Raw genomic sequence first — 26,907 nt, forward strand, 5'->3', positions numbered from 1 at the left:
CAAGGATTTCACTTGATGACCACTCAGCCTGGGTTTGAAGGAGCAGCATCATAGTGAGGATGGAAAAAGGGCTGAAACTTTAAAATAGTGAAATAAAAAATTAAAACAGTATCAATTTGGCTTAAAGAATGGTTTGAATATAATTGTGCATATTTATGGAGATGATTGATTTTATATAGATAATGTGTATTCCATGCAATATGACAAATTATTGTTTCAGACCATGGATACCATTTTCTGTATTGAACAGGAATCATGATGTCTACTACCATCTCACTGTCGGATTGGTGGAGCAAAAGATTATTTGTTTCAGCATTAGTGTTCTTTTCTGCTTGATTTTCTTTGCTCTGTGTTTTCTTTTAAGATCAGGAGTAAACCTCAGTAGGTCATTAATAGTTCAGAGACATATACTTGAATTACATGACCCATATTAATACAACTTGTTTCGTGTTGTGCAATCTTTTCTGGACCATCTACCTGTGAGTTATTTTTCTTTGTTGTCAAAATGTATAAAAACATTCAACGAAGTTCTTATCCAATGAGAATGAATAAGTGCTACATTGATTTAATAGACACTGTGGCAGTACAAAATTGATGGACTAGCCCATTAGATAAATGACAGATGCTACTTTTGTGTGCTTCAAAATTTTAAATATTTGATTTCAAGTCAGTGACCAGTTGGAAAACAAAATTTTAAGCATTTGAAAAAAATTAAGTATTTGCTGCCTTTGTGACATAATGAGCTACTTAATTCTTCCAGGTGCATTAGTCAAATGGAGTATAAGTAAAATAGAATGGAAATGGAAGAGGGCACATTAAATTCAAATAGAACACCTTCACTATTACCCAAAACTCTCCTTCAGCACTTTGCCATCTGTAAACCCATTTTTATGCCACTTATTCAGATTATGTTTGATTCTTCTTTCTGCTGACATTCATACAGAGCCTTCAGGGAAATGTCCTGGCATGCTCATTCCTTAAACTCGTGCCTTAAAATGGGACAGATCTGTGATCCTGTAAGTGATAGGTTTGTTCTGCTTTTCTCATTTTGATGCCAAAGATCCATCTTCTAAATACAGAATGGAATTAAAATGGAAAGAGGTTCTTCATTATACATAGAATGTTGTTCATGTTCAGTATGGTCCTTTAGGCTGTTTTGAACAATTTAAAATTGTAGTAGAAATATTTAGTAATTCTGTTATTTCTCTGTAGTCATTATGAACTGAAGTCTTCTGAAGTTCATTCTTCCCTACCGTTTTTGTCATCTATCATCAAATTCACTTCCGAAATAATTTATTTTGAAAATATTTGTCAGGCTCTATCTAATAAAAAAAACCAACTAGTTTAATAAATGTTTTCTAGGCGTGCTTCCAGAAGAGTGGTGCATCAGTGGTTGCTATTCGAAAATACATCATCCATAAGTATCCTTCTCTGGAGCTGGAGAGAAGGGGTTATCTCCTTAAACAAGCACTGAAAAGAGAATTAAATAGAGGAGTCATCAAACAGGTATTACACAATTGTTAGTAGTAAGATCATTTCATTGTGTATTAGCTTTAAGTCTACAGTTAGTAACATTTAGGCTTTTTGTGCCTTTTTGGTTAAAAATAAGTTTCATGATGATGAAATTCCTTAAGTTTAACATAGTTGAATTATCTGAGGCTAGGTTTTGAAAATGCTGGTGCCATTAAGATAGTGTAACTTTTTTCTAGCTTACTTTGCTCTTAATTGGATATTTTTTGGGGGGCTGCTTGTGCTTGAAATCATGTAGCACTGAACATGAAAAAGAGGTAAGGAATCCTACTACTGAAACAACAAAAATGAGGCTAGGGATGGTGGCCTACACCTGTAGTCCCAGCACTTTGGGAGGCTTAGTTGGGAGGATCACTTGAGCCCAGGAGTTCGAGACCAGCCTGGGCAACATAGCAAGACCCCCTTCTCTACAAAAAATACAAAATCAGCAGGGTTTGGTGGCACGTGCCTCTAGTCCCAGGTACTTGGAAGGCAGAGGCAGGAGGACCGCTTGAGCCTGGGAGGTTGAGGCTATTGTGAGTTATGATCTCACCACTGCAGCCTCGGTGAGAGTGAGACCCTGTCTGAAAACAAAAAGGAATAACAGAAATAATAATTGCCCTTGTCTTAGGTTTGTTTCCTTTAAAGCCTAACTTACATGATAGACTTGTTACTATTAATTTTTAGCTTCATAAATGTGCTCACCTTAACTGATTAGTATCTAAACTATTAAAGCCTGTTAAGAGTATCAGAGAAACCCGAGTGAAATGTGACTAGCACTAGAACAAATGTTGATTTCAGGCATAAATCTACTTTATCTTGCATAGTGCATGGAAACTTAGAACCATAGAAATCTAAAGCTAGAATAAACTTTATATTATGTTACCCTCTTCAGAGGTCCAGAGTGATGAAATAACTGCTAAGGTCTTACGGTAGTGGCAAAGATTTTAAAAACCTAGTTCACCCCATTCCTAGAGTCTTGTTATGTTTTTTCTATACCCCCTGCCTGTTTGATCAGAACAGAATTCTGTGCCACTCAGGCATTTCAACTCTGCTTAGGGACTTCCAACTAGTACTTAATTCCACAGATACGTCTTGTCTCCTATGTGCCAGTTGCCTGGAGGTCTGTCGGTGAATAAAACCGATTGCTGCTGTGTGGAGCTAGGAGTCCAGCTTTCTCAAAATGTAAAACTGATATTTAAATGGCCTTTAGAATTATCACTGACGGCCGGGCACAGTGGCTTATGCCTGTACGCCGAGGTGGGAGGGTTGCTTCAGGCCAGGAGTTTGAGACCAGCCTGGGCAACATAGCAAGGTGAGACCCTGTCTCTACAAAAAAATTATTTCTTTATTCTATTTTATTTTACTTTTTGAGACAGGATCTCACTCTGGCCCAGGCTGGGGTGCAGAGGTGCAATGTCAGCTCACTGCACTCTCTACCTGCTGGGCTCCAGCCATCTTCCCACCTCAGCCTCCCGAGTACCTGGGACTGTAGGTGTGCACCAGCACACCCAGCTAATTTTTGTATTGTTTGTAGAGACAAGGTTTTGCCATGTTGCCCAGGCTGGTCTCAAGCTCCTGGGCCCAAGTGATTCACCCACCTCAGCCTCCCAAAGTGCTGGGATTACAGACGTGAGCCACCATGCCCAGCCTTTACAAAAAATTTAAAAATTAGCCAAATGTAGGGGTGCATGCCTCTAGTCCCAACTCAGGAGGCTGAGGCAGGAGGATCGCTTGAGTTGAGCTATGAGCTAACATAGCAATGAGCTATGATTGTGCCACTGCACTCCAGCATGGGTGACAGAGTGAGACCCTGTCTCTAAAATAAAACAAAATTATCGTTGACTAAAACGTCTTACCTAGTTAATATAATTAGTAGAGCCAAGGACCTGTTGTGTAACATGTCAGCAAAGCTTATGAGATGGCTTCATGTTTTAGTTTATGGCCTGCTCTAGCCTACATAGCCTGACCACCCTCGGTTTGATGCCTAAACAACTCTTAGTAGGCTAAAAGCATTCCAGCTTGATTGCTGCATTGATAGCAGTGTAGGTAAAACTAAGCTGTGGAGGACTTTAGTTATTGTGAATCAACTTTTTTTTTGAGATGGAGTCTCGCTCTGTTACACAATGGCATGGTCTCAGCTCACTACACCCTCTGCCTCCCGTGTTCAAGCAGTTCTCCTGCCTTAGTCTCCTGAGTAGCTGGGATTACAGGCACCTGCTACCACACCCAGCTAATTTTTGTATTTTTAGTGGAGATGGGGTTTTACCACATTGGCCAGGCTGGTTTCAAACTCTTGACCTCAAGTGATCTGCCCACCTCGGCCTTCCAAAATGCTGGGATTATAGGAATGAACCACCGTGCCTGGCCTATTGTGAATCAACTTTAAAATTTTATGAAAGTGCTTTGTGAACTGGAAATATGTGGTAAAACTTAACATACCATTGTGTGCAGTGGCTAAAAAATTGTTTGTTTGTTTTTTGAGACGGAGTGTCGCTCTGTCACCCAGGTTGTAGTGGAGTGGAGCGATCTCAGCTCACTGCCAGCTCTGCCTCCTGGGTTCACGCCATTCTCCTGCCTCAGCCTCCCGAATAGCTGGGACTACAGGCACCCGCCACCACGCCCGGCTAATTTTTTGTATTCTTAGTAGAGATGGGGTTTCACTGTGTTAGCCAGGATGGTGTCGATCTCCTGACCTCGTGATTCGCCTGCCTCGGCCTCCCAAAGTGCTGGGATTACAGGCATGAGCCACCGCGCCCAGCCAAAAAATTGTTAGATAACCCTTCCCAAGGGAATAATGTATCATTGGTAAACTGTGGGAAGTTACGTGGCCTGAGACTAATTAGGCTCTAAACTTTTTCCAAGGCGCTTTTAAGACAGTGAGGGCTTTTCTTATTTTCCCTAAGAGATTGTGTCCCTTCCTTTTTTGGGACATTTTTGTTTTGATTTTTTATTTCATTTTGAAAGTTTTTAATAGACTGTTTAACCTGGTATCACAGTAGCATTCTTCCCAAAATTTTGTAGATGAGAAAACAAAAGCTCAGAGGGTTAACTGGGTTGTCCAGTATTACTCAGCATCAGCTAGATGGTATATAAAGGAGCTTTCATCTGAAGTCTTTTGACTCTGCGTTGACTGTTTTTTTTTTCCTCTGAAGAAGTAAACACCACTTTACATTAGCTCTTGCATTACCATGGCCTGTAGTTTCCTTAGCCTACTGTAAAGTTATGAATACTAGAATAACAAAAATTAATTTACTTTAGGTTAAAGGAAAAGGTGCTTCTGGAAGTTTTGTTGTGGTTCAGAAATCAAGAAAAACACCTCAGAATTCCAGAAACAGAAAGGTAAGACATCTGTACCACAGTTTGAGTGCTGTGGAGCTGTTACTGCTACTAAAAATAGCAACATTCATTGAGTGTTTGCTGTGTGCCTGGCACTATGCAAAGTTCAGCCTTTCTGCTAAGGCCTAGGGAAGTTATAAATAATTTGTTCATCTAGTGAGTAGAATAGCCAAGATGCAGATCCAAGCAGTCCACCCTGGTTAAGCCTGTGCTCTTAAGTGCCTTATATTAAATTATGGGCAGCTATATAAGTTATACTGTTTTTTATTTTGAGATGGAGTCTTGCTCTGTTGCCCATGCTGTAGTGCAGTGGCATGATCTCAGCTAACTGCAACCTCCGCCTCCTGGATTCAACCAGTTCTCCTGCCTCAGCCTCCTGAGTAGCTGGGATTACAGGCACTCGCCACAGTGCCCGGCTAATTTTTTTGTTAATAGAGACAGGGTTTTAGCGTGTTGGCCAGGCTGGTCTTGAACTCTTGACCTCAGTGATCTGCCCGCCTCTGCCTCCCAAAGTGCTGGGATTTACAGGGTGAGCCACTGCACCCAGCTGAATTATACTGCTTTTTGTGAAATATCTTTTAAACTAGAGGAGGTATAAGAGTCCTCTGTTTTTTTTGTTTGTTTGTTTGTTTGTTTTCTTTTCTAAGATAGAATCTTGCTCTATTGCCTGGGCTGGAGTGCAGTGGCACAATCTTGGCTCACTGCAACCTCTGCTTCCTGGATTCAAGTGATTGTCCTGCCTCAGCCTCCCCAGTAGCTGGGACTGCTACAGGCATGTGCCACCATTCCCAGCTAATGTTTGTATTTTTAGTAGAGATGGAGTTTCACTATGTTGGCCAGGCTGGCCTCCACCTCCTGACCTCAGGTGATCTGCCTGCCTCCGCCTCCCAACGTGCTGGGATGATAGATGTGAACCACACCATGCCCAGCCTAAAAGTACATTTTTACCAAATACTAGACCCAAAAACAATACCCAGATCCAATTTTTCTTCCTGTTTTTGTAAATACTAACATTCTTCTTCCCAACACATATAATTTCATTTGTGTAAAGTATATCTACAATAATAAAGTGAAATGTCTTGTACTCATTTATATCAGAAATTGAAATAATATTTTTCTACCCTTTTTTTTTTTTTTTTTACAACTCTGAAGCTTTTTATCCTTTTTTCATAGACTTTTCAAACACTTTCAAAATGAACTTTATGCATTTTTTTCTGGTGCTGTACTTCATAAATTAGGACCTTTAAAATCTACACTCCTTTTTACTTTTATGTGTGTTTTTTGTGTGTGTGTTTTGAGACGGAGTTTCTCTCTTGTTGCTCAGGCTGGAGTGCAATAATGCAATCTCGGATCTCTGCAACCTCCGCCTTCCGGGTTCAAGTGATTCTCCTGCCTCAGCCTCCTGAGTAAATGAGATTGCAGGCACATGCCACCATGCCTGGCTAATTGTGTATTTTTATTAGAGACAGAGTTTTACCATGTTGGTCAGGCTGGTCTCAAACTTGTGACCTCAGGTGATCAGCCCACCTCAGTCCCCCAAAGTGCTGGGATTGCAGGCGTGAGCCACCACACCTGGCTGCTTTTTCTTGTTTAGTTGTGTTTTTTTTTTGGTTTTTTTTTTTTTTTTTTTTGAGACGGAGTCTCACTCTGTCACCCAGGCTGGAGTGCGGTGGCTCCATCTTACATCACTGCAATCTCTACCTCCCGGGTTCAAGCAGTTCTTGTGCCTCAGCCTTCCGAGTATCTGGGATTACAGGCTACGACGTCTGGCTAATTTTTGTATTTTTAGTAGAGAGGAGGTTTTGCAATGTTGGCCAGGCTGGTCTTTAACTCCTGACCTCAGGTGATCTGCCCACCTCGGCCTCCCAAAGTGCTGGGATTACAGGTGTGAGCCACCACACCCAGCTTTTATATGTATTTTTAATGCTGTTTGTTAAAAATTTTATATCAAAGAAATTGTCATAAAATTGACAAATTTGGTAATCAACTGAGGAAAGCCCTTGAGTTGTATGTAGAAGCATTTACGTTCTATAATGATCATAATTTTTGATAATTACTTTTCAGAATAGGAGCTCTGCAGTGGATCCAGAACCACAAGTAAAATTGGAGGATGTCCTGCCACTGGCCTTTACTCGCCTTTGTGAACCTAAAGAAGCTTCCTACAGTCTCATCAGGAAATATGTGTCTCAGTATTATCCTAAGCTTAGAGTGGACATCAGGTATGAGCCATTGGCCTGGCCTTTAAAACATGATGTGTTACTTCCTTTAGCTCCCTTTTCATGGGAAAAGAGATAGATTAAATACTGAGGAAGGATTACTTTCAGCTAAGAATAAACCTTTTTTATTGGTTTTATTTTTTTGCTCCATTATGTTTTTCTTTTCATATCTCCATGTATAGTTTTTTTTTGTTTTTTTTTTTTTAGTTTTTTGAGACAGATTTGTTCTTGTCACCCAGGCTGGAGTGCAGTGGCACCATCTCAGGTCACTGCAGCCTCTGCCTCCCGGGTTCAAAGGATTCTCCTGCCTCCGCCTCCTGGGTAGCTGGGACTACAGGCACCCGCCACGACACCCAGCTAATTTTTGTATTTTTAGTAGAGCCGAGGTTTCATCATGTTGGCCAGGCTGGTCTCGAACTCTTGAACTCAAGTGATCCACCCGCCTCGGCCTCCCAAAGTGCTAGGATTACAGGCGTGAGCCACTGTGGCCAGCCTTTTTTTTGAGATGAAGTCTTGCTCTTGTTACCCAGGCTGGAGTGCAATAGCGCAGTCTCAGCTCACTGCAGCCTCTAACTCCCGGGTTCAAGCGATTCTCCTGCCACAGCCTCCTGAGTAGCTGGGATTACAGGCCCTGGTTACCGTGCCTGGCCTAGTTTTGTTTTTTTTGTGTGTGTGTTTTTTTTTCAAACCCAAATCTTATGTTTCTTTGTAAGATCCTGGTAGAGTAACTCTTTTAAATGTTGTCAGCTGTTAAGATATTTACTGTTGAACTGTGTGTCTTCTCAGATACGAAATATCTTAACAGTTGACAACATTAAAAGAGTTACTCTACCAGGTTTAAAAGAAAAAAAAACAAAAAAAAAAACTAGGCTGGGTGTGGTGGTGGGCATGTGCAGGCCCTGCTACTCAGGAGGCTGAGGCAGGAGAATCGCTTGAACCCAGGAGGTGGAGTTCGCAGTGAGCCGAGATTGCGCCATTGCACTCCAGCCTGGGAACCAAGAGCAAAACTCCGTCTCAAAAAAAAAAAACCGTAAGAGTAAAAAGGAGTGTAGACTTTAAGGGTCCTAATTTATTCTTAGCCTTTAATAACTAAAGAATGAAGTACAGCACCAGAAAGTAATACATAAAGTTCATTTTGAAAATGTTTGAAAAGTCTGTGAAAAAAGGATAAAAAGCTTCAGGGTTGTAAGAAAAAAAAGTGTAGAAAATACTATTTCAATTTCTGATATAAATGAGTATAAGACATTTCATTTTATTGTAGAAATACTTTATACAAATGAAATTATATGTGTTGGGAAGGGAATGTTAGTATTTACAAAAACAGGAAGAAAAATTGCATCTGGGTATAGTTTTTGAGTCTAGTATTGGGTTAAAATGTACTTTTAGGCTGGGCACGGTGGCTCACGCCTGTAATCCTAGCACTCCAGCCTGGGTGACAGAGTGAGACTCAGTCTCAAAAAACATTATAGATATATGATAGATATATGCATACATACGTACATACATATACATCATATATATATTTCATGAGAATTCAGGCATCAATAACACCTGTACACAGAAATAGCATAATGTTTTCATCATTTAAACATGCAGCATAAAATTCTGAGATAATTTTGTTAGTAATTGATATGTAAAATTTGCCATTTAACGTCTTGACAGATCATTTAGATTGTCACATTTGCTCAGTTGTAGATTCATGCAGATATATCAATTTGTTTAAATTTGTAATTCACAGACTGAGAGTGTTTGTGTGAGATGACTTCTAGAAAATTATGTTTAATCCAGATTTCTGTCTTCAGAAGACTACCATATTGAATGCACATTGTCCCGATACAGTGTAGTACCAGTATTTACTTGCACTACTGAGGCATGCAATTAGAAGTGCTGAGGTTTCAGTCCAGAAGCCACATTTTCAGAAAATCAGTAGTGGTCATCAGAGTGCCAAATTAAAGAGCTAGTGAAATAGTGCAAAAGAAAAGGGAATTATAGAAGCAGAAAGTTCTAAATTAATGTGCTGATATTTTCATGCTTCTTATATGCTGAGTATAGTGGTAGTAGGCAGACACAATTGTGGATCAAAAATGCGTTGTATGATGCATTTAAAGTTGGAAACATATTTCACTATTCTTTAACAAAGAATAAAGTTTATTTGGCTCAGGGTACTGCAGGCTGTATGAGAAGCATAGTGCAGGTGTCTGCTTCTAGTGAGGGCTTCAGGAAACTTACAATCATGGTGGAAGGAGGAGCTATCGTATCACATGGCAAAAAAGGGAGCAAGAGAGGAGGGAAAGGTGCCACACTCTTATTAACCAGATCTCACACTCTTAAAACAACCAGTTGTTTTAAACAACCCGCTCATTACGGCCAGGAAGGCACGAAGCCATTCACGAGAGATCCATCCCTATAACTCAGACACCTCCCACTAGGCCCCACCTGCAACACTGGGGATCATATTTCACTTTTATCTCCTTTGTGTGACCTCAAAATATCTGAGACAGGTCTCAGTCAATTTAGAAAGTTTATTTTGCCAAGGTTAAGATTGTGCCTGTGACACAGCCTCAGGAGGTTCTGAAAACTTGTGCCCAAGGTGGTCTGGGCACAGCTTGGTTTTACACATTTTAGGGAAACATGAGACATTAATATATGTAAGGTGTACGTTGGTTTGGTCTGGAAAGGTGGGACAACTCAAATCAGGGAGGGGGCTTCCAGGTCATAGGTAAATAAAAGACAAAGAATTTCATTCGTTTTGAGTTTCTGATTAGCTTTTTCAAAGGAGGCAATCAGATATGCATTTATCTCAGCAGATGAATGACTTGAAGTTCTGTCTGTCCTTTGTCTGCAAGGATTTTCCTTGTGATTAGGGGATTCGTGATTAGGGGATCCCAAGATTTATTTTCTTTTCACAGCCTTTATTCCCTGCTTTTTGGTGAGTGGAGACCATATCCTCCCCCATTTTTTTTTCTTGTAGTTCTACTCTACTTACATAAGGTAGTGTGTTGCTACCAGTGTGCCTTTGCTCCACTTCTTTTGAAACATATTGTCATGACCTTAGGCTGAAACAAAATTTACCTGATAATGGATGGGTTGTCAACCCAAAGGTGCTAATGAACCTGAAGACCTTTTCTCATGGTCTTTTTAATGGTAATTTTTTCCATTGAAACTTTTTTCTCTTATGTGAAACCATATTGATTTTCTCTAATTCTTGATTATAATGGAGTCCTGTCATATACACATTTAACTTGAAAATTCAGCCATTCTTGCTTGACCAAACAAAAGAAGAAAAATACAGTTTCACCAAAGTGTAAGTTGTCTATACTGGTATCTACAATGTCTCCCCTTCCACTTTCTCCACTTTAGTCAGACTTTATCCCCACCACTTTACCTGAATATTTTCTGTCAGTCTCCACGTTGGTAATTTCAGTGGTCAATTCATAGTCCTTACCAGCTGCCCTCTCAATGGCATTTGACACAGTTGATGACTCCTACCTGCTTGAAACATTTTCTTCACTTGCCTTCCAGGACACCACACCTTCCTTGTTTTTCTGTAACCTTTTTACCCTTCGTTTCTCAATCTCCTAAGGATTTCTGCTTTACCTCTTAATAGAAAGGAGCCCTCAGGGTTATACCTTAGGCCTCTCATCTTTTATGTCCACATTCACTTGGTGATTCCTTTCACTTGCAAAACTTTAAATACCAGCTATAAACTATTAATTCACAAATGTATGAATCTAGCCAATACCTCCCTTCTAACTTCAGATTCGTGTATACGGATGCCTGTTCAGCATCAGCACTTGGATATCTGATTTAAATGTTGAAAACTGAACTCTTGATCCCCACTCTGCTCCCTCTCCCCCCAAAAATCCCTGCATTTCCCACATTATCTTCATTTCAGTTCATGACAATATTATCTTTCCATGTGCTGAAACCAAAAACCCTGACTTTGTGCTGGTCTCTTCTCTTTATCAGACACCTTTATCTAATCTATAAGCAATTATTTTTGCTCTGTCTTTAAAATATATCAGTAAACAGGCTGGGTACTGTGGCTCATGCCTGTAATCCCAGCACTTTGGGAGGCAGGTGGATCACATGAGGTCAGGAGTTCGAGACCAGCCTGGCCAACATGGTGAAACCCCATCTCTACTAAAAATACAAAAAAATTAGCCATGCATGGTGGCACGTGCCTATAGTTCCAGCTACTCAGGAGGCCAAGGCAAGAGAATCACTTAAACCTGGGAGGCATAGTCTGCAGTGAGCCAAGATCACACCACTGCACTCCAGCCTGGGCGACAGAGTGAGGCTCCGTCTCTAAATAAATGAATAAAATAAAATATATCAGTAAACAGACTACTTGTCATCACCTGCACTACCATTCTCTTCCAGGCCACCATCATCTCTCACCTGTATTAGAGCAATAACTTCCTAACTGCTTTTTTCATGCTCCCTTTCAGTATGTTCTTACCATCATAGTGACAGTGAGACTTTTTTAAAAATGTAAGTTCTATCACTTTTTAAAATTTATTTATTTATTTATTTGAGAAGGAATCTTGTTCTGTTGCCCAGGCTGGAGTGCAGTGGCATGATCTCGGCTCACTGCAACCTCCACCTCCTGGGTTCAAGCGATTTTCCTGTCTCAGCCTCCTGAGTAGCTGGGATTACAGGCTGTGCCACCACACCCGGGTAATTTTTGTATTTTTAGTAGAGACAGAGTTTCACCATATTGGCCAGGCTGGTCTCAAATTCCTGGCCTCCAGTGATCCGCCCGCCTTGGCCTCCCAAAGGATTACAGACGTGAGCCACTGTGCCCAGCCTGTCACTTTTTTTTTTTTTTTCAAGCTGGGGTCTTGCTCTGTTGCCCAGACTGGAGTATAGTGGCAAGATCATGGCTCATGGCAACCTCGAACTCCTAGGCTCAAACGATCCTCCCACTGTGGCCTCACAAGTAGCTGGGACTGCAGGAATGTGTCACCACACACAGCTAGTAGTTTTTAAGTTGTTAATAGAGACAGAATCTCCCTACATTGCCCAGACTGGTCTTTAACTCCTGGCCTCAAGTGATCCTCCTGCTTCGGCCACCCAGGTGTTGGGATTACAGGTGTGAGCCACTGTGTCCAGTGTCATGTCACCTTTCTACTCAAACATTCAGTGTCTTCCCAATCCCCTCACAGTTAAAAAATCAGTCTGCAGGGCTGGGTGTGGTGGCTCACGTCTGTAATCCCAGCACTTTGGGAGTCTGAGGCGGGTGGATCACAAGGTCAAGAGTTCGAGACCTTCCTGGCCAACATGGTGAAACCCCGTCTCTACTAAGCATACAAAAATTAGCCGGGCATGGTGGCACATGCCTGTAATCCCAGCTACTCAGGAGGCTGAGGCAGGAGAATTGCTTGAACCCGGGAGGCAGAGGTTGCAGTGAGCCAAGATTGCGCCACTGCACTCCAGCCTGGGCGACAGAGCAAGACTCTGTCTCGGGGCAAAAAAAAAAAAAAAATCGGTCTTTAAAATGGCCCACAAGGCACTACACTCCCTTGTATCTCTGACCTAAGCTACTCCTTTTCACTCTCTCACTGGTCTCAGAGCCTTTGTGTTGCATTCCCTTTACCTGAATGTATTTTTCCCCATAAGCCACTTTGCCAGTTCCTTTACTTCCTTAAGTTTTTAGTCTGATGTCATCACCAAAGGCCTGCCTTGACTATTTTTATTATTCTTGTTACTTGGGCATATAAACAAGAGAAATGTATTTCTCACAGTTGTGCAGACTCGAAGTCTGAGATCAGGGTGCCAGCATGGTTGGGTTCTGTGAGGGCCTCTTCTGGGTTTCAGAGTGCCTTCTTCTCATTGTATCCTCACATGACAGAAGGAGCCCTTAATACTTTCTTAAATGTTTTATTTTGGAAATTTTCAAATATACACAAAGAAGCATAGAGAACATTAACCATCATACTTAAATCATTCTTTTTTTTGTTTGGAGACAGAGTTTTGCTCTTGTTGCTCAGGCTGGAGTGCAATGGCACGATCTTGGCTCACCGCAACCTCCGTCTCCTGGGTTCAAGCAATTCTCCTGCCTCATCAGCCTCCCAAGTAGCTGGGATTACAGGCATGCGCCACCATACTCGGCTAATTTTGTATTTTTAGTACAAATGGGGTTTCTCCATGTTGGTCAAGCTGGTGTCGAACTCCCAACCTCAGGTGATTGCCCGCCTCGGCCCCCCACAGTTCTGGGATTACAGGTGTGAGCCACCTCACCCGGCCACTTAAATCATTCTTAACGAAATTAATAATTTCTTAATATTATCTAGTACCCAGTCCATGTTCAAATGTCCTTAATTGTCTCCAGAATGATATTTTACAGTTGTTTTTCCTAACATGGCCCACACGTTGTATTTGGTTGATAATGACCAACCAAAACCTCTCTCCCGGCCAGGTGCTGCGGTTCACATGTGTAATCCCAGCACTTTGGGAGGCCGAAGCGGGAGGATCGCTTGAACCTACAAGTTCGAGACCAGGCTGGGCAACATAGTGGAACCCCCTCTGTACAAAAAAAAAGTAACAAAAATTAGCTGGTGTAGTGGCATGTGCCTATAGTCCCAGCTACTCAGGAGGCTGAAGCAGCGGAAGGGTTGCTTGAGCCTGGGAGATCAAGGCTGCAGTGAGCCATGATCATACCACTGCACTCCATCCAGAGTGACACAGTGAGATCCTCTCTCAAAAAAAAAAAAAAAAAAGTGGGCCAGGTGTGGTGGCTCACACCTGTAATCCCAGCACTTTGGGAGGCTGAGGCGGGCAGATCATGAGTTCGGAAGATCAAGACCATCCTTGCTAACACAGTGAAACCCCGTCTTTACTAAAAGTACAAAAAATTAGCTGGGCGTGGTGGCATGCGCCTGTAGTCCCAGCTACTTAGGAGGCTGAGGCAGGAGAATCACTTGAACCTGAGGGGGCGGAGGTTGCAGTGACCTGAGATCGTGCCACTGCACTCCAGCCTGGGTGACAGAGGGAGACTGCGTCTCAAAAAAAAAGGAGTGTTTAACCCATAGGGTTTAAGTCTCTTAGTATGTGCTAAGCACTTCTTAGAATAGTCCTTGGTACCTAGTAAATGTTCAACTAATGTTATTCTTATTAGTCTCAGTTCCAGCTTCTCATAGTATGACCATTACAGCATGCTAAATAGGATTCTAATATTTAAAGACATAATTTTTTTGTTTTTTATTTTTTATTTTTGAGACAGAGTGTTGCTCCGTTGCCTAGGTTGGATTGCAATGGCATGGTCTCAGCTCACTGCAGCCTCCGCCTCCCGGGTTCAAATGATTCTCCTGCTTCAGCTTCCTGAGTAGCTGGGACTACAGTTGCCTAACACCACGTCCCGTTAATTTTTTTGTATTTTTAGTAGAGCTGTGGTTTCACTGTGTTGGCCAGGCTGGTCTCGAACTCCTGATCTCGTGATCCACCCGCCTCGGCCTCCCAAAGTATTGGGATTACAAGCGTGAGCCACCACGCCCGGCCAAGACATTGGTTTTTAATATAACATGGAAGTCACCTTCTTAATTTGATAACAGTGATTTTTTTGCAACCCTAGAAGAAGAACTGGGCATATTGGGTATATAGAGACTCAGAGTTGGCCTTGAAGAAGGTGTCTTTGGAAATTTTCTAGGTCTGTCATACAGCGTTAGAAGTCAAATGTTAAAATCTAACCTTCAGCCAGGCGTGGTGCCTCATACCTGTAATCCCAGCACTTTGGGAGGCCGAGTCAGGCAGATCACCTGAGGTCGGGAGTTCGAGACCAGCCTGACCAATATGGAGAAACCCCGTCTCTACTAAAAATGCAAAATTAGCCGGGTGTGGTGGCGCATGCCTGTTATCCCAGCTACTCGGGAGGCTGAGGCAGGAGAATTGCTTGAACCTGGGAAGCGAAGGTTGCCGTGAGCCAAGATCGTGCCATTGCACTCTAGCCTGGGCAACAAGAGCAAAACTCCACCTCAAAAAAAAATAATAATAATAATAGTAATCAGAACTCTAGATCTGGGAATAACCCTGTATCTATTTCTTTACATTTTTCTTTCATTAATGTATTTATCACTATTTTTTTTTGTTTTTCTTTGCAGGCCTCAGCTGTTGAAGAACGCTCTGCAGAGAGCAGTAGAGAGGGGCCAGTTAGAACAGATAACTGGCAAAGGTGCTTCGGGGACATTCCAGGTTAGAGATCAGAGGCCTGGTTGTGGAGAAGTGCTTCTTAAAGTTTTTGGTTTCAGGACCTCCTTATACTGTAAAAATTTATTGAGGACCTCAAAGAACTTTTGTTTATGTGGGTTATATCTGTCAACATTTACTATGTTAGAAATTAACATTGAGGTCTGGGTGCGGTGGCTCACACCTGTGATCCCAGCACTTTGGGAGGCTGAGGCAGGTGGATCACCTGCGGTTGGGAGTTCGAGACCAGCCTGGTGAAACCCTGTCGTCTCCACTAAAAATACAAAAATGAGCTGGGCCTGGGGGCACATGCCTGTGGTCCCAACTACTTGGGAGGCTGAGGCAGGAGAATCACTTGAACGCGGGAGGTGGAGGTTGCATTGAGCCGAGATCGCACCACTGTGCTCTAGGCTAGGTGACAGAGCGAGATGCCATCTCAAACAAACAAAAAAACACAAATTAACACTGAGGAAAAATTTAAATATTTATCGATTTACTTCAAAATACTAGTAGAAAACCCATTACATATTAACATAAATGACATATTTTTTTGTGAAAAATAGCTGTCCTCCCCCTGCCACCTCCCAGCCTTTTTTTTGAGACAGTGTTTCGCTCTGTTTCCCAGGCTGGAGTGCAGTGGCACAATCACAGCTCACTGTAGCCTCTATCTCCCAGGTTGAAGGGGTCCTCCAGCGTCAGCCTCCCTAAGTGCTGGGATTGTAGGTGTGAGCCTATAATCCGTCTTCCCCAATTTTTTTTTTTTTAATGAGAAATCGTCAGGCACTGTTTACATTTTTGCAAACATCTTTAACATCTAGCATAACAGAAGACAGCTAGTATCTGTTCCAGTTTATTTTGGGTTACTTATTTGAAGAAAATCTAACCTTACACAGAAATACAATTAGAAAAGGATGGAATATTTTAAGATAACTTTCAGATAGTTTTAGAAATTATTCTTTGATACTACACCAAAACTCAACAAATCGTTATTTTTTTAACAGCTTTATTGAGGTTGATTTGCATACCTTATACAATTTAATTTATATAATTACAGTTTATAACTCAGTGATTTTCAGTAACTTTATAGAGTTGTACAACTATCACAGTCCAATTTTCGGACATTTCTGTCACCCAAAAAAGATCCCTTGTAGCCATTTGCAGTCACTCCCTATTCCACCAGCAGCCTCAGGCAACCTCTAGTCTGTTCTCTCTCTGCAGATTTGCATTTTGTTCACATTTCATATGGATAGAATCTAGAATCATGTACTATATGATCTTGTGTCTGGCTTCTTTTGGCATGATGTTTTTGAATTTTATCCACGTTGCAGCATGTACCAGTACTTTCATTCTTTTTTATTGTCCAATAGTATTTCATTCCATGGATGTCACATTTTGTTTATCCATTCATGAGATGATGATGGACATTTGGATTATTTCTACTTTTCAGCTAATTATGAATAATACTGCCTATGAACATTTATGTTCAAGTCTGTGTGTGGATGTGTTTTTAGGACTTGCTGGGCCATATGGTAAATTTATGTTCTAAGAAACTGGCAGTGTTTATAAGGGCTCAAGTCGTTTTGTTTTGTTTTGAGATAGGGTCTCACTCTGTCACCCAGGCTAGAGTGCAGTGGTGTGATCTCGGCTCACTGCAACCTCCACCTCCCTGGCTTAAGCAATCCTCCCATCTTAGCCTCCCTAATAGCTGGGATTATAGGCGCGCACCACCACCATGCCTGATTAATTTTTGTATTTTTTGTAGAAATGGGGTTTCGCCGTGTTGCCCAGGCTGCTCTTGAACTCCTGGGTTCAGTGAAGTAGTCTGCCTGCCTCAGCTTCCCAAAGTGTTGGAATTACAGGTGTGATCCACCACACCTGACCAGGGCTTGAGTTTCTCCATATCCTCCTCAACGTTTGTTACTCTTTTTTATTATAGCCATACTAGTGGATATAGGGTATCTCGTAGTTTTGATTGGCATTTCCCTAATAATTACTGATGTTGAGCATCTCTTGTGCTTAAGGCCATTTGTTTATTGTCTGTAGTGAAATGTGTATTCAAATCTTTTGCCCATTTTTAAAAGGGGGTTGGTTGTTCGTTAACAAGAATTCATTACTCTAGATATAAAGTCTCATCAGATTTTTTCTCCTATTCTGTGACTTTCTCAGTAGTATCTTTTGAAGTGTTTACTTTTTGATGAAGTCCTATTTATCATTTTTAAAAATTGCTTTTGCAGTTTTATGGTTATCTAAGAAACATTGCCTAATTAAAGGTAATGAAAATTTACTCGTACGTTTTAAGAGTTTTATAATTTTGGCTCTTACATTTAGGTCTGTGATCTATATTGTTTTGTTTATAGTGAGAGGTAAGGGTATAATTTATCTTTTTGCATGTGGGTGTGTGATTATCCCAGCACCTCTTATTGAAAAGACTGTCCCTTCCCTGTTGAATTGCCATAGCATCTTATGAAAATCAATTGACCATAAATATAAGGGTTTATTTCTGGATTCTGAGTTCTCTTTTGTTCTGTATGTGTATCCTTCATGCCAGTACTGCACTGTCTTATTGACTGTAGCTTTATAGTGAATTTTGAAATTTGGAATTATAAGCCCTCTAACTTTTTCAGGAATGTTTTGACTATGCCGGGTCCTGTACAGTTCCATACAAATTGTCCATTTCTGCCAAAAAACAAAACAGCTGGAGTTTTGGTAGGAATTGCCTTGAACCTGTAGATCAATTTGGGGAGACTCACTGTCAACAACGTTGAGTTTTCCAATCCATGACACAGAGGTCTCTTTATTTAATTTCTCTCAGCAGTCTTTTGTAGTTGTTCAGTGTACGAGTCTTGAATTTTTTTTGTTAAATTTATTGCCAAGTATTTTATTCTTTTTCCATGCTGTCATGAATGGTGGAAGTGTTTTCTAATTTTCGTTTTCAGGTTGTTAACGCTAACCTGTAGAAATACAATCGATTTGTCCATTGCTCTTGTATCCTTCACCCTTGCTGAACTCACCAGTTGTAGTAGTTTCTTTGTGAATTCCTTACAGTTTTCTACATACAGGATCTGTTATCTGCAAATAAAGAGCATTTTACTTCTTCGTTTCTAGTCTGGATGTCTTTTACTTCTTCTGATTGCCTGATTGCTCTAGATTAACCTCCATTACAGTGTTGAATAGAAGTGGTAACAGCAGACGTCTTCGCCTTGTTCCACATCCTGGAGAGAAAGCACTCAGTCCTTCACAAGTTAGCTATAGGTTTTTCATAGATGCCTATTGTCAGGTTGAGCAAGTTCCCTTCTATACTACTAGTTTCCTGGGAGTTTTTATCATGAATGGCTATTGGATTTGTCAAGTGGTTTTTCAGTGTCTATTGAGATGATTGTGTGGTTTGTGTCCTTTGTTCGTATGGTCTGTTAACATTATTTGTTTTGTGGTAAATTCTTTAAAGTTTAGTTGCCATGTGAAACCTGAAACCCTAATCAGTGAATTTCTTGGACTGTGTTACCTTAAAATTCATTGAACTTTGAATAGGTATTTTAATCCTTCATAATTTTGTAGCACGATACATTGGTCATTTGAAAAATAGTGGCACAGAGTTACATAGATTTTCCAAATGTTGGCATTTCATTATATACGACAACAAAAATTACAATCATTGGTATTGGCCACTGATCTTATAAGAACAGTATTTAAGTATTGGGAAGATAACAGACTCACAGTGATGGACACAAGTTTTTCAGAATTTAAATCTTCTCTTGAAAGGTTGAATTTTATCATTGGCAACAGATACTATTATTTTTTGACATGACCGGCTCTTTTAGTTCATTTGCAAGATACTGTCTACCTCATAACCAAGTCTGAATAATGATAGGTTAGCTGTCAGTTATTTCTTTAAGTAAAAAAAGTATTACAGATCAGGCGTGGTGGCTCAAGCCTGTAATCCCAGCACTTTGGGGAGGCCGAGGTGGGCGAATCACGAGGTCAGGAGATCCAGACCATCCTGGCTAACACGGTGAAACCCAATCTCTAGTAAAAATACAAAAAATTAGCCGGGCATGGTGGCACATGGCCTGCAATCCCAGCTACTCGGGAGGCTGAGGCAGGAGAATCCCTTGAACCCAGGAGGCAGAGGTTGCAGTAAGCTAAGATCACGCCACTGCACTCCAGCCTGGATGACAGAATGAGACTCCGTCTCAAAAAAAAAAAAAAAAGTGTTCCAAGAAAAGTGCAGCTAATTCAGCTCATAACTTTTAACAATTACACAAGTGCTTTTCCTGGATACCATCATGTCTACATATGTAGCAGATACGGATTATGTGGTTCTTCCTGTTTCATCCCATAAAATATTCTAAAGACACATTCAAAAGTTGAGATTTAATAAAATAATTTTTAGTACTTTATCAAGGGCATTCTAAGTGAATTCGTGCTCTTTTTTTTTAAACCATAAGTACATAGCAGTAAAGAAGACAATAACCACATTTTTGTGTCTCTGCCTTTATCTGTGGTAAGCTGACAGCAGTTTTACCCACCATTGCTTGTGCACCATCAGTGCAAATGTCAAAATAGTGAAAAGGCCAGGTGCAGTGGCTCACACCTGTAATCCTAGCACTTTGGGATGCTGAGGCGGGTGGTTTACCTGGTCAGGAGTTTGAGGCCAGCCTGGCCAACATGGTGAAACCCCATCTCTACTGAAAATACAAAAATTAGCCAGGTGTGGTGGGCACCTGTAGTCCCAGCTACTCGGGAGGTAGATGCAGGAGAATCACTGGAATCTGGGAGGCGGAGGTTGCAGTGAGCCGAGACTGTGCCATTACACTCCAGCCTGGGCAACACAGCGAAACTCTGTCTCCAAAAAAAAAAAAAAAAGACAGTGAAAAAGCAAATCGCATCTTAGGTTTTTGTTTGTTTGTTTTTTGAGATGGAGTCTTGTTGCAGTGAGTACAGTGGCTCGATCTCGGCTCACTGCAACCTCCACCTCCTGGGTTCAAGCGATTCTCCTGCCCCAGCCTTGCCCAAGTAGCTGGGACTACAGGCATGCACCACCGTGCCCGGCTAATTTTTGTATTTTTAGTAGAGATGGGGTTTCACCATATTGGCCAGGCTGGTCTCGAGCTCCTGACCTCAGGTGATCCACCCGCCTCAGCCTCCCAAAGTGCTGGGATTACAGGCATGAGCCACTGCGTCTGGCATATCTTAGTTTTATTATGCAAATAGTTTTGACCTTGCAGATCCTCTGAAAGGGTCTCAGGAACCCAGACGATTGTAACCAGACCATTCTTTAAGAACCACTAAACAGTTTTGTAGAGCATTTCTGGTTTTCTCCTTTTCCCTTTTTGCGTATTATTTGCTAACCTTTGTTACCACACCTTTCATTTTCAAAGTATGCTATGTAATTTTCTTTTGTATGATACTTTTTTTTTTTTTTTAGTTTATTTATTTATTTTTAGAGACAGAGTCTTGGTCTGTCACTCAGGCTGGAGTATAGTGATGTAATCATAGCTCACTATAGCCTCAACTTCCTGGGCTTAAGCCATCCTCCCACCTCACACTTTCATGTAGGTAGGCTACAGGCATGCCGCCATTCATAGGTAGTTTTTTTATTTTTAGTAGAGAGAGAGTCTCGCTATGTTGCCGAGGTTGGTCTTGAACTCTTGGCCTCAAGCAGTCCTCCCCCATTAGCCTCCCAAAGTACTGGGATTGCAGGTATGAACTACCGTGCTCCCTGATACCCTAAATATTTATCAAAATTTTTCACTGCTATTTTCCTCATAGGATTAAAAGGGCTATTTATTATTTTTTATAACTACAGCTGACCCTTGAACAACATAGGGGTTAAAGGTGCAGATCCCCCGTGCAGTAAAAAAAAAAAATCATATGTAACTTTAGATTCCCAGAAAACTTGACTATTAATAGCCTGCTGTTGACCGGAAGCCTTACAAACAGTTAATACACATTTTGTATGTTGTATGTATTATATAATGTACTCTTAAAGTAAGCTAGAGAAAAGAAAATGTTATTGAGAAAATCTTAAGAAAGAGGAAATATGGCCGGCCACAGTGGGTCACACCTGTAATCCCAGCACGTCAGGAGGCCGAGGCAGGCGGATCTCCTGAGGTCTGGAGTTTGAGACTAGCCTGGCCAACATGGTAAAACCATGTCTCTACTAAAAATAAAAAATTAGCCAGACCTGGTGGTGGGCGCCTGTAATCCCAGCTACTCAGGAAGTTGAGGCAGGAGAATTGCTTAAACCCAGGAGACCGAGGTTGCAGTGAGCCGAAACCACGCCATTGCAATCCAGCCTGGGCAACAGAGCGAGACTCCATCTCAAAAAAAAAGAGAGAGAGAAAATATATTTACTGTTCATTAAGTGGAAGTGGATGATCGTACATGTCTTTATCCTTGTCATCTTTGAGTTGAGTAGGCTGAGGAGGACAAGGAGGTGTTGGTCTTGCTGTCTTAGGGTGGCGTGCAGAGGCAGAAGAAAATCCATATATAAGTGGACCAGCACAGATAAAATTGTGTTGTGTTCAAGGGTCAGCTATACTTCATTTTTCAGATTCAGAAAAGTGAAGTATTCTCAAATAAAATAATCTTTTTTTTTTAAATTTATTTTATTTATTTATTTTTTTAGACAGAATCTTACTCTGTCGCCGAGGCTGGAGTTCAGTGGCATGATTTCGGCACACTGCAACCCCGCCTCTTGGGTTCAAGAGACTCTCCTGCCTCAGCCTCCCAAGTAGCTGAGACCACAGGCACCTGCCACACCTGGCTATTTTGTGTGTGTGTGTGTGTTTTTAGTAGAGACAGGTTTCGCCATGTTGGCCAGGCTGGTCTCGAACTCCTGGCCTTAAGTGATCTGCCTGCCTCTGCCTCCCAAAGTGCTGGGGCTATAGGTGTGAGCACCCAGCCAAAAGAATCTTAATTTTTAGGGACATAACTGGTTAACCTGCTTATTAGGTACAGTTGTCAGTATCTTTGGGTTAGGTTGGCTATTATTTTAGGGTGGATGGAGGGTAGATGGAAGGAGAAAATATCCATAGGAGGGTTGGGACTTCTCAGTTAGATTGAATAACCTGTTGAATGGGAAGAGAAAGTCCCTAAGCTGACAATTTATTGTAAAACATATCTGTGCTAATGCAGGAACTCCGACCCACCTGGTGCAGAGGAGTCTTGTCTTGACCTGCTTTGGGAGAGTGTTGTCTTGATGCTTTTCTCTTCCTCCTTGGAAAACAGCTGAAGAAATCAGGGGAGAAACCCCTGCTTGGTGGAAGCCTGATGGAATATGCAATCTTGTCTGCCATTGCTGCCATGAATGAGCCGAAGACCTGCTCTACCACTGCTCTGAAGAAGTATGTCCTAGAGAATCACCCAGGAACCAATTCTAACTATCAAAGTAAGACTCCGTTGTGTATATTTAACTGGGATTAGGAGAATTTTCTTTTGAAAAAACCGTGGAGGGCCAGGCACTGTGGCTCACGCCTGTAATCCCAGCACTTTGGGAGGCTGAGGCGGGCGGATCACGAGGTCGGGAGTTTGAGACCAGTCTGGCCAACATAGTGAAACCCCATCTCTACTACAAATACAGAAAAATTAGCAGGGTGTAGTGGTGTGCATCTGTAGTCCCAGCTACTCGGGAGGCTGAGGCAGGAGAAACACATGAACCCAGGAGGTGGAGGTTGCAGTGAGCCGAGATTGCACCATTGTACTCCAATCTGGACAACAGTTGCGAGACTATGTATCAAAAAAAAAAAAGAAAGAAAAAACCATAGAGATCATGCTATTAATGTCAAAGTATTAACTACTGACTGAAAACCAAGAGGGAACAGCTTTACAAATTTCATATTTACAAAAAGAAAAACAAATAATCAAAACTGAATTCTTAATTTAAAGCATCTGCTTATAAGAAGTTGCTTTTACTGTAAAGATTTTTCTGATATTTATTGTAATTTAGATAAATCTCTAGGTTCAAAGCAACTCTAAATTATAGTGTATTTTTTCCTACTTCTGAATGTTCACCAAAAACATCTAATTTTACTTTGAAACAAAGCCAGGATTTTAGAGTACTTACTACTTATATTATTTCTTATTAACCTAAGCCCCACAACAGAAAATACTTTATTTCAGTAAAGTATATTTACTCTAGGAGGTGGTGATTTGAGATGAGACACCCTGCCTTATCAGCATTATCATGTGTGGATTGGTGAGACTGGGTGACTTCTCAATGAACTATTAGAAGAGGCACAATGTTGTAGGGTGAGGGATATGGAAATTAAGTAACAGAAGAAGACAATCCAGAATATATTATTGTAAATTAAAAGGTAATTTTGAAGTCTTTTTTTTTTTTTAGACAAGAGTCTGGCTGTGTTGCCCAGGCTGGGGGGTGCAGTGGTGCAATGTTGGCTCGCTGCAAGCTCCGCCTCCCCTGGGTTCACACCATTCTCCTGCCTCCACCTCCTGAGTAGCTGGGACTACAGGCACCTGCCACCACCCCTGGCTAATTTTTTTGTTTTTGTATTATTTGTTTTTAGTAGAGACAGGGTTTCACCATGTTAGCCAAGATGATCTCGATCTCCTTACCTCGTGATCTGCCCGCCTCGGCCTCCCAAAGTGCTGGGATTACAGGCGTGAGCCGCCACGCCCGGCCTATTTCTATATGCCAGATGTTTTAAGAGAAGATGAATTTGGTTAACAAGCCTTTCAGTTTCACTGATATTTGCAGCTGTTTTTTGGATACTGAATCACCATAAAATATATTTTGGATATGTCTCTGTAAGAAAGATGAGAATGAAGGACTTCAGGAACCATGATATTGTTTTGTTACTGTTTACTGATTTATGAATAATTAGTTCTGTTCATCTTTATAAGATATTCTCCTAGATGATTATCAGTACCTATAGGTACACAATAGATGTTTAAGTGAATGGAAATAATTAAATACTTAGTTTTAGGTCTGCTGTTTATGTGCTACCTTAGAGCAAGTCACTTAACTACTTTGAGCTCAAGTCACTTAACCACTCTGGGCTTTTTTTTTTTTTTCTGTGAAATAAGGTATTTGACTCAATGGTCTCTAATGTGTCTTTTCATTATAACTCTTGCCAGGTATGGTGGCTCATGCCTGGAGTCCCAGCAGTCTGGGAAGCCAAGGTGGGAGTATTGCTTGAGCCCAGGAGTTTGAGACCAGCCTGGGCAACATAGTGAGACTTTGTCTCTATATTTTGCAAAATTTTAAAATATAGATATATGTATGTATGTATGTATGTATATAATTTAACTCTTGCCAAACTTATGGGCAATAAGTAAATGTTTAATTAATTAAATACCTTTGAACACAAAGGATTCACTTAGTGTATGTCAATTACCGTATGTGACAGGATATTAAATTGATGGGCATCTGTTTGTGGTTGAGGGAATTATCTAATCTGAATAACTAGATAACTTTCATTTCTGAATTTTTTTTTTTCAGTGCATTTGCTGAAAAAAACCCTGCAGAAATGCGAAAAGAATGGGTGGATGGAACAGATCTCTGGGAAAGGGTTCAGTGGCACCTTCCAGCTCTGTTTTCCCTATTATCCCAGGTAAGCACTTAGCCTATAATAGATCACTGTAAATTTATAATCTGATTCTAAGTTACACACTCAGTTTAATTTATTTTACCCTTATTACTGTTTTAGTGAACTGGAAATACAGTCGTCCTTTGTTACGTATAGGGGATTGGTTACAGAACTGCCCGCATACCCAAATGCGCATGTACTCAGCCCTGTGGAATCCATGTATCTGAAAAGTCTGTCCTCTTTGTATGCAGGCTTCGCATCCTGTGGATGTTGTATTTCTGATCTGTGTCTGGTTGAAAAAAAAGTCCACATATAAAGTGGGCTAATGCGTTTCCAACCTGTGTTGTTCAAGGGACAACTGTATTTGAAAATAAAGATGACTTTTAAGGCAGTATTATTTTGGAGTAAAAGGTTTTGTATAAAAATAGTGATTTTAGCCAGGCATAAGATTATCTGAGATCCTCGGATGGTCATTTTGATGTTCATTCCTTCTTTATCAAGTAAATGATAATGACAGATTCTTAGAGGATTATGTATAAGTTTTTGTTTTTGTTTTTTGAGACAGGGTTTCACTCTGTCGCCCAGGCTGGAGCAGTGGTATAATCTCGGCTCACTGCAACCTCCGCCTCCTGGGCTCAAGTGATCCTCCCACCTCAATATCCCACGTAGCTGGGACTACAGGTGCGCGCCACCACACCCAGCTAATTTTTGTGTTTTTTGTAGAGATGGGGTCTTACCATATTATCTAGGCTGGCCTTGAACTCCTGGCTCAAGCAGTCCTCCCGCCTCAGCCTCCCAAAGTGATGGGATTATATGCATAAGTTTTAATTGTCCAATACCAAGTGGGGAGAACATTGACTGTTTCCAAGAATCTTAACTCTGCCTTCATACTGTAGAGACAGGAACACTTATCTGAAAATTTGTCTCTTGCAAATACCTTATTTATTCTTTGAAACAAAAAAATATATTGATCACCTCCTGTGGTCCAAGCATTGTTTCATGCACTGGGTTTAAAGCCTTTTGATTTCCAGTAAAGTACATAACATATACCACTAAGACCCTGTTTTAGCAAGACTATTGTGTAACTTTCTTATATTATTATTTCTGTACAAACATAAGTGTTACTTGGCTTAATACATATTATGTAAATTTTTCAAACATTAAACATTAAATTTAATTCCCAAAGTCACACACACACAAAATGTTACATTCTGCCAGGTGTGGTGGGATGCACCTGTAGTCCTAACTACTTGGGCAGGTGAGGTGGGAGGATCCCTTGAGCCTAGGAGTTTGATTCCAGCCTGGGCAGCATAGCAAGACCCTGTGTCTGAAAAAGGCAAGAAACACACACACACATATATGTATGTATGTTATCATTTAAGGATATGTTAATCAAAGGAATCAAGGTTCATACCACCAAGGACAAAAAAGAGTTTAGGAGATCCTTGCCGAATATCTCTGAAGCTTTGAACAGATTTAGGCCTTTGAGGTCTTTTTTTTAAGACTTGGAGGTCTTTTGCCAGTATTATGAGGCTGAAGTGTGTATTCCATGCAGACTGTTCATTGCTGTGTACTCATTGGCTAATACAGTGCCAGATACATATTAGGAGTTTAATTGTTTACTAAATAAATGACTATGGATTAATTTTATTAAATAGTGGGTATAGAATTAGGTATGGTGCAGGACTTTTATAGATTTGGCATAACTTTATATGTATGTTCAAAATACGGTAAATTGTAACCTGATACATGTAACCTAGCTTGACATTTTTGGGAAGGGTGGGAAGAAGTGGGATATGTCCAGGTAAGAGCATCTAGGTTCACATTATTTTTCTTGTTTTATATGGGACTTGTGTTGTAATCCAATTTTTCCCCGTATAGCCCAGGAGTTCTATTTCCGAAGAAAGAGCCAGATGATTCTAGAGATGAGGATGAAGATGAAGATGAGTCATCAGAAGAAGACTCTGAGGATGAAGAGCCGCCACCTAAGAGAAGGTGTGGACATGTGAAAACCCCTTGTGGGGAGGACACTAAATACCTCAGAGCTGAAAAATAGTACTATAGGAGGGGCTAAAGCTAAAAAGCATTTCAGAAACTCAGGATCCTTCTCA

At 41.0% G+C, this 26,907-nt stretch overlaps 1 protein-coding gene across 8 annotated transcripts in view; it reads left to right on the forward strand.

The window, feature by feature from the left end:
* Positions 1–26,907, forward strand: part of HP1BP3 (heterochromatin protein 1 binding protein 3) — a 44,565-nt gene that overhangs the window by 14,920 nt on the left and 2,738 nt on the right. For 7 of the 8 annotated variants that reach the window (XM_031010386.3, XM_031010381.3, XM_055386697.2 and 4 more), the window contains 7 exons: positions 1,363–1,506; positions 4,771–4,851; positions 6,913–7,067; positions 15,164–15,254; positions 22,479–22,638; positions 24,709–24,820; positions 26,678–26,791. In XM_031010386.3, the coding sequence (XP_030866246.2) occupies positions 1,363–1,506; positions 4,771–4,851; positions 6,913–7,067; positions 15,164–15,254; positions 22,479–22,638; positions 24,709–24,820; positions 26,678–26,791 (857 nt within the window). Of the gene's footprint in view, positions 1–1,362; positions 1,507–4,770; positions 4,852–6,912; positions 7,068–15,163; positions 15,255–17,010; positions 18,353–22,478; positions 22,639–24,708; positions 24,821–26,677; positions 26,792–26,907 lie in introns of those variants that run through there. The other variant, XM_063702157.1, reaches the window with a different exon arrangement.

Source organism: Gorilla gorilla, chromosome 1 (genome assembly GCF_029281585.2).
Source record: "Gorilla gorilla gorilla isolate KB3781 chromosome 1, NHGRI_mGorGor1-v2.1_pri, whole genome shotgun sequence".
NCBI classification, from domain to species: Eukaryota; Metazoa; Chordata; class Mammalia; order Primates; family Hominidae; genus Gorilla; species Gorilla gorilla.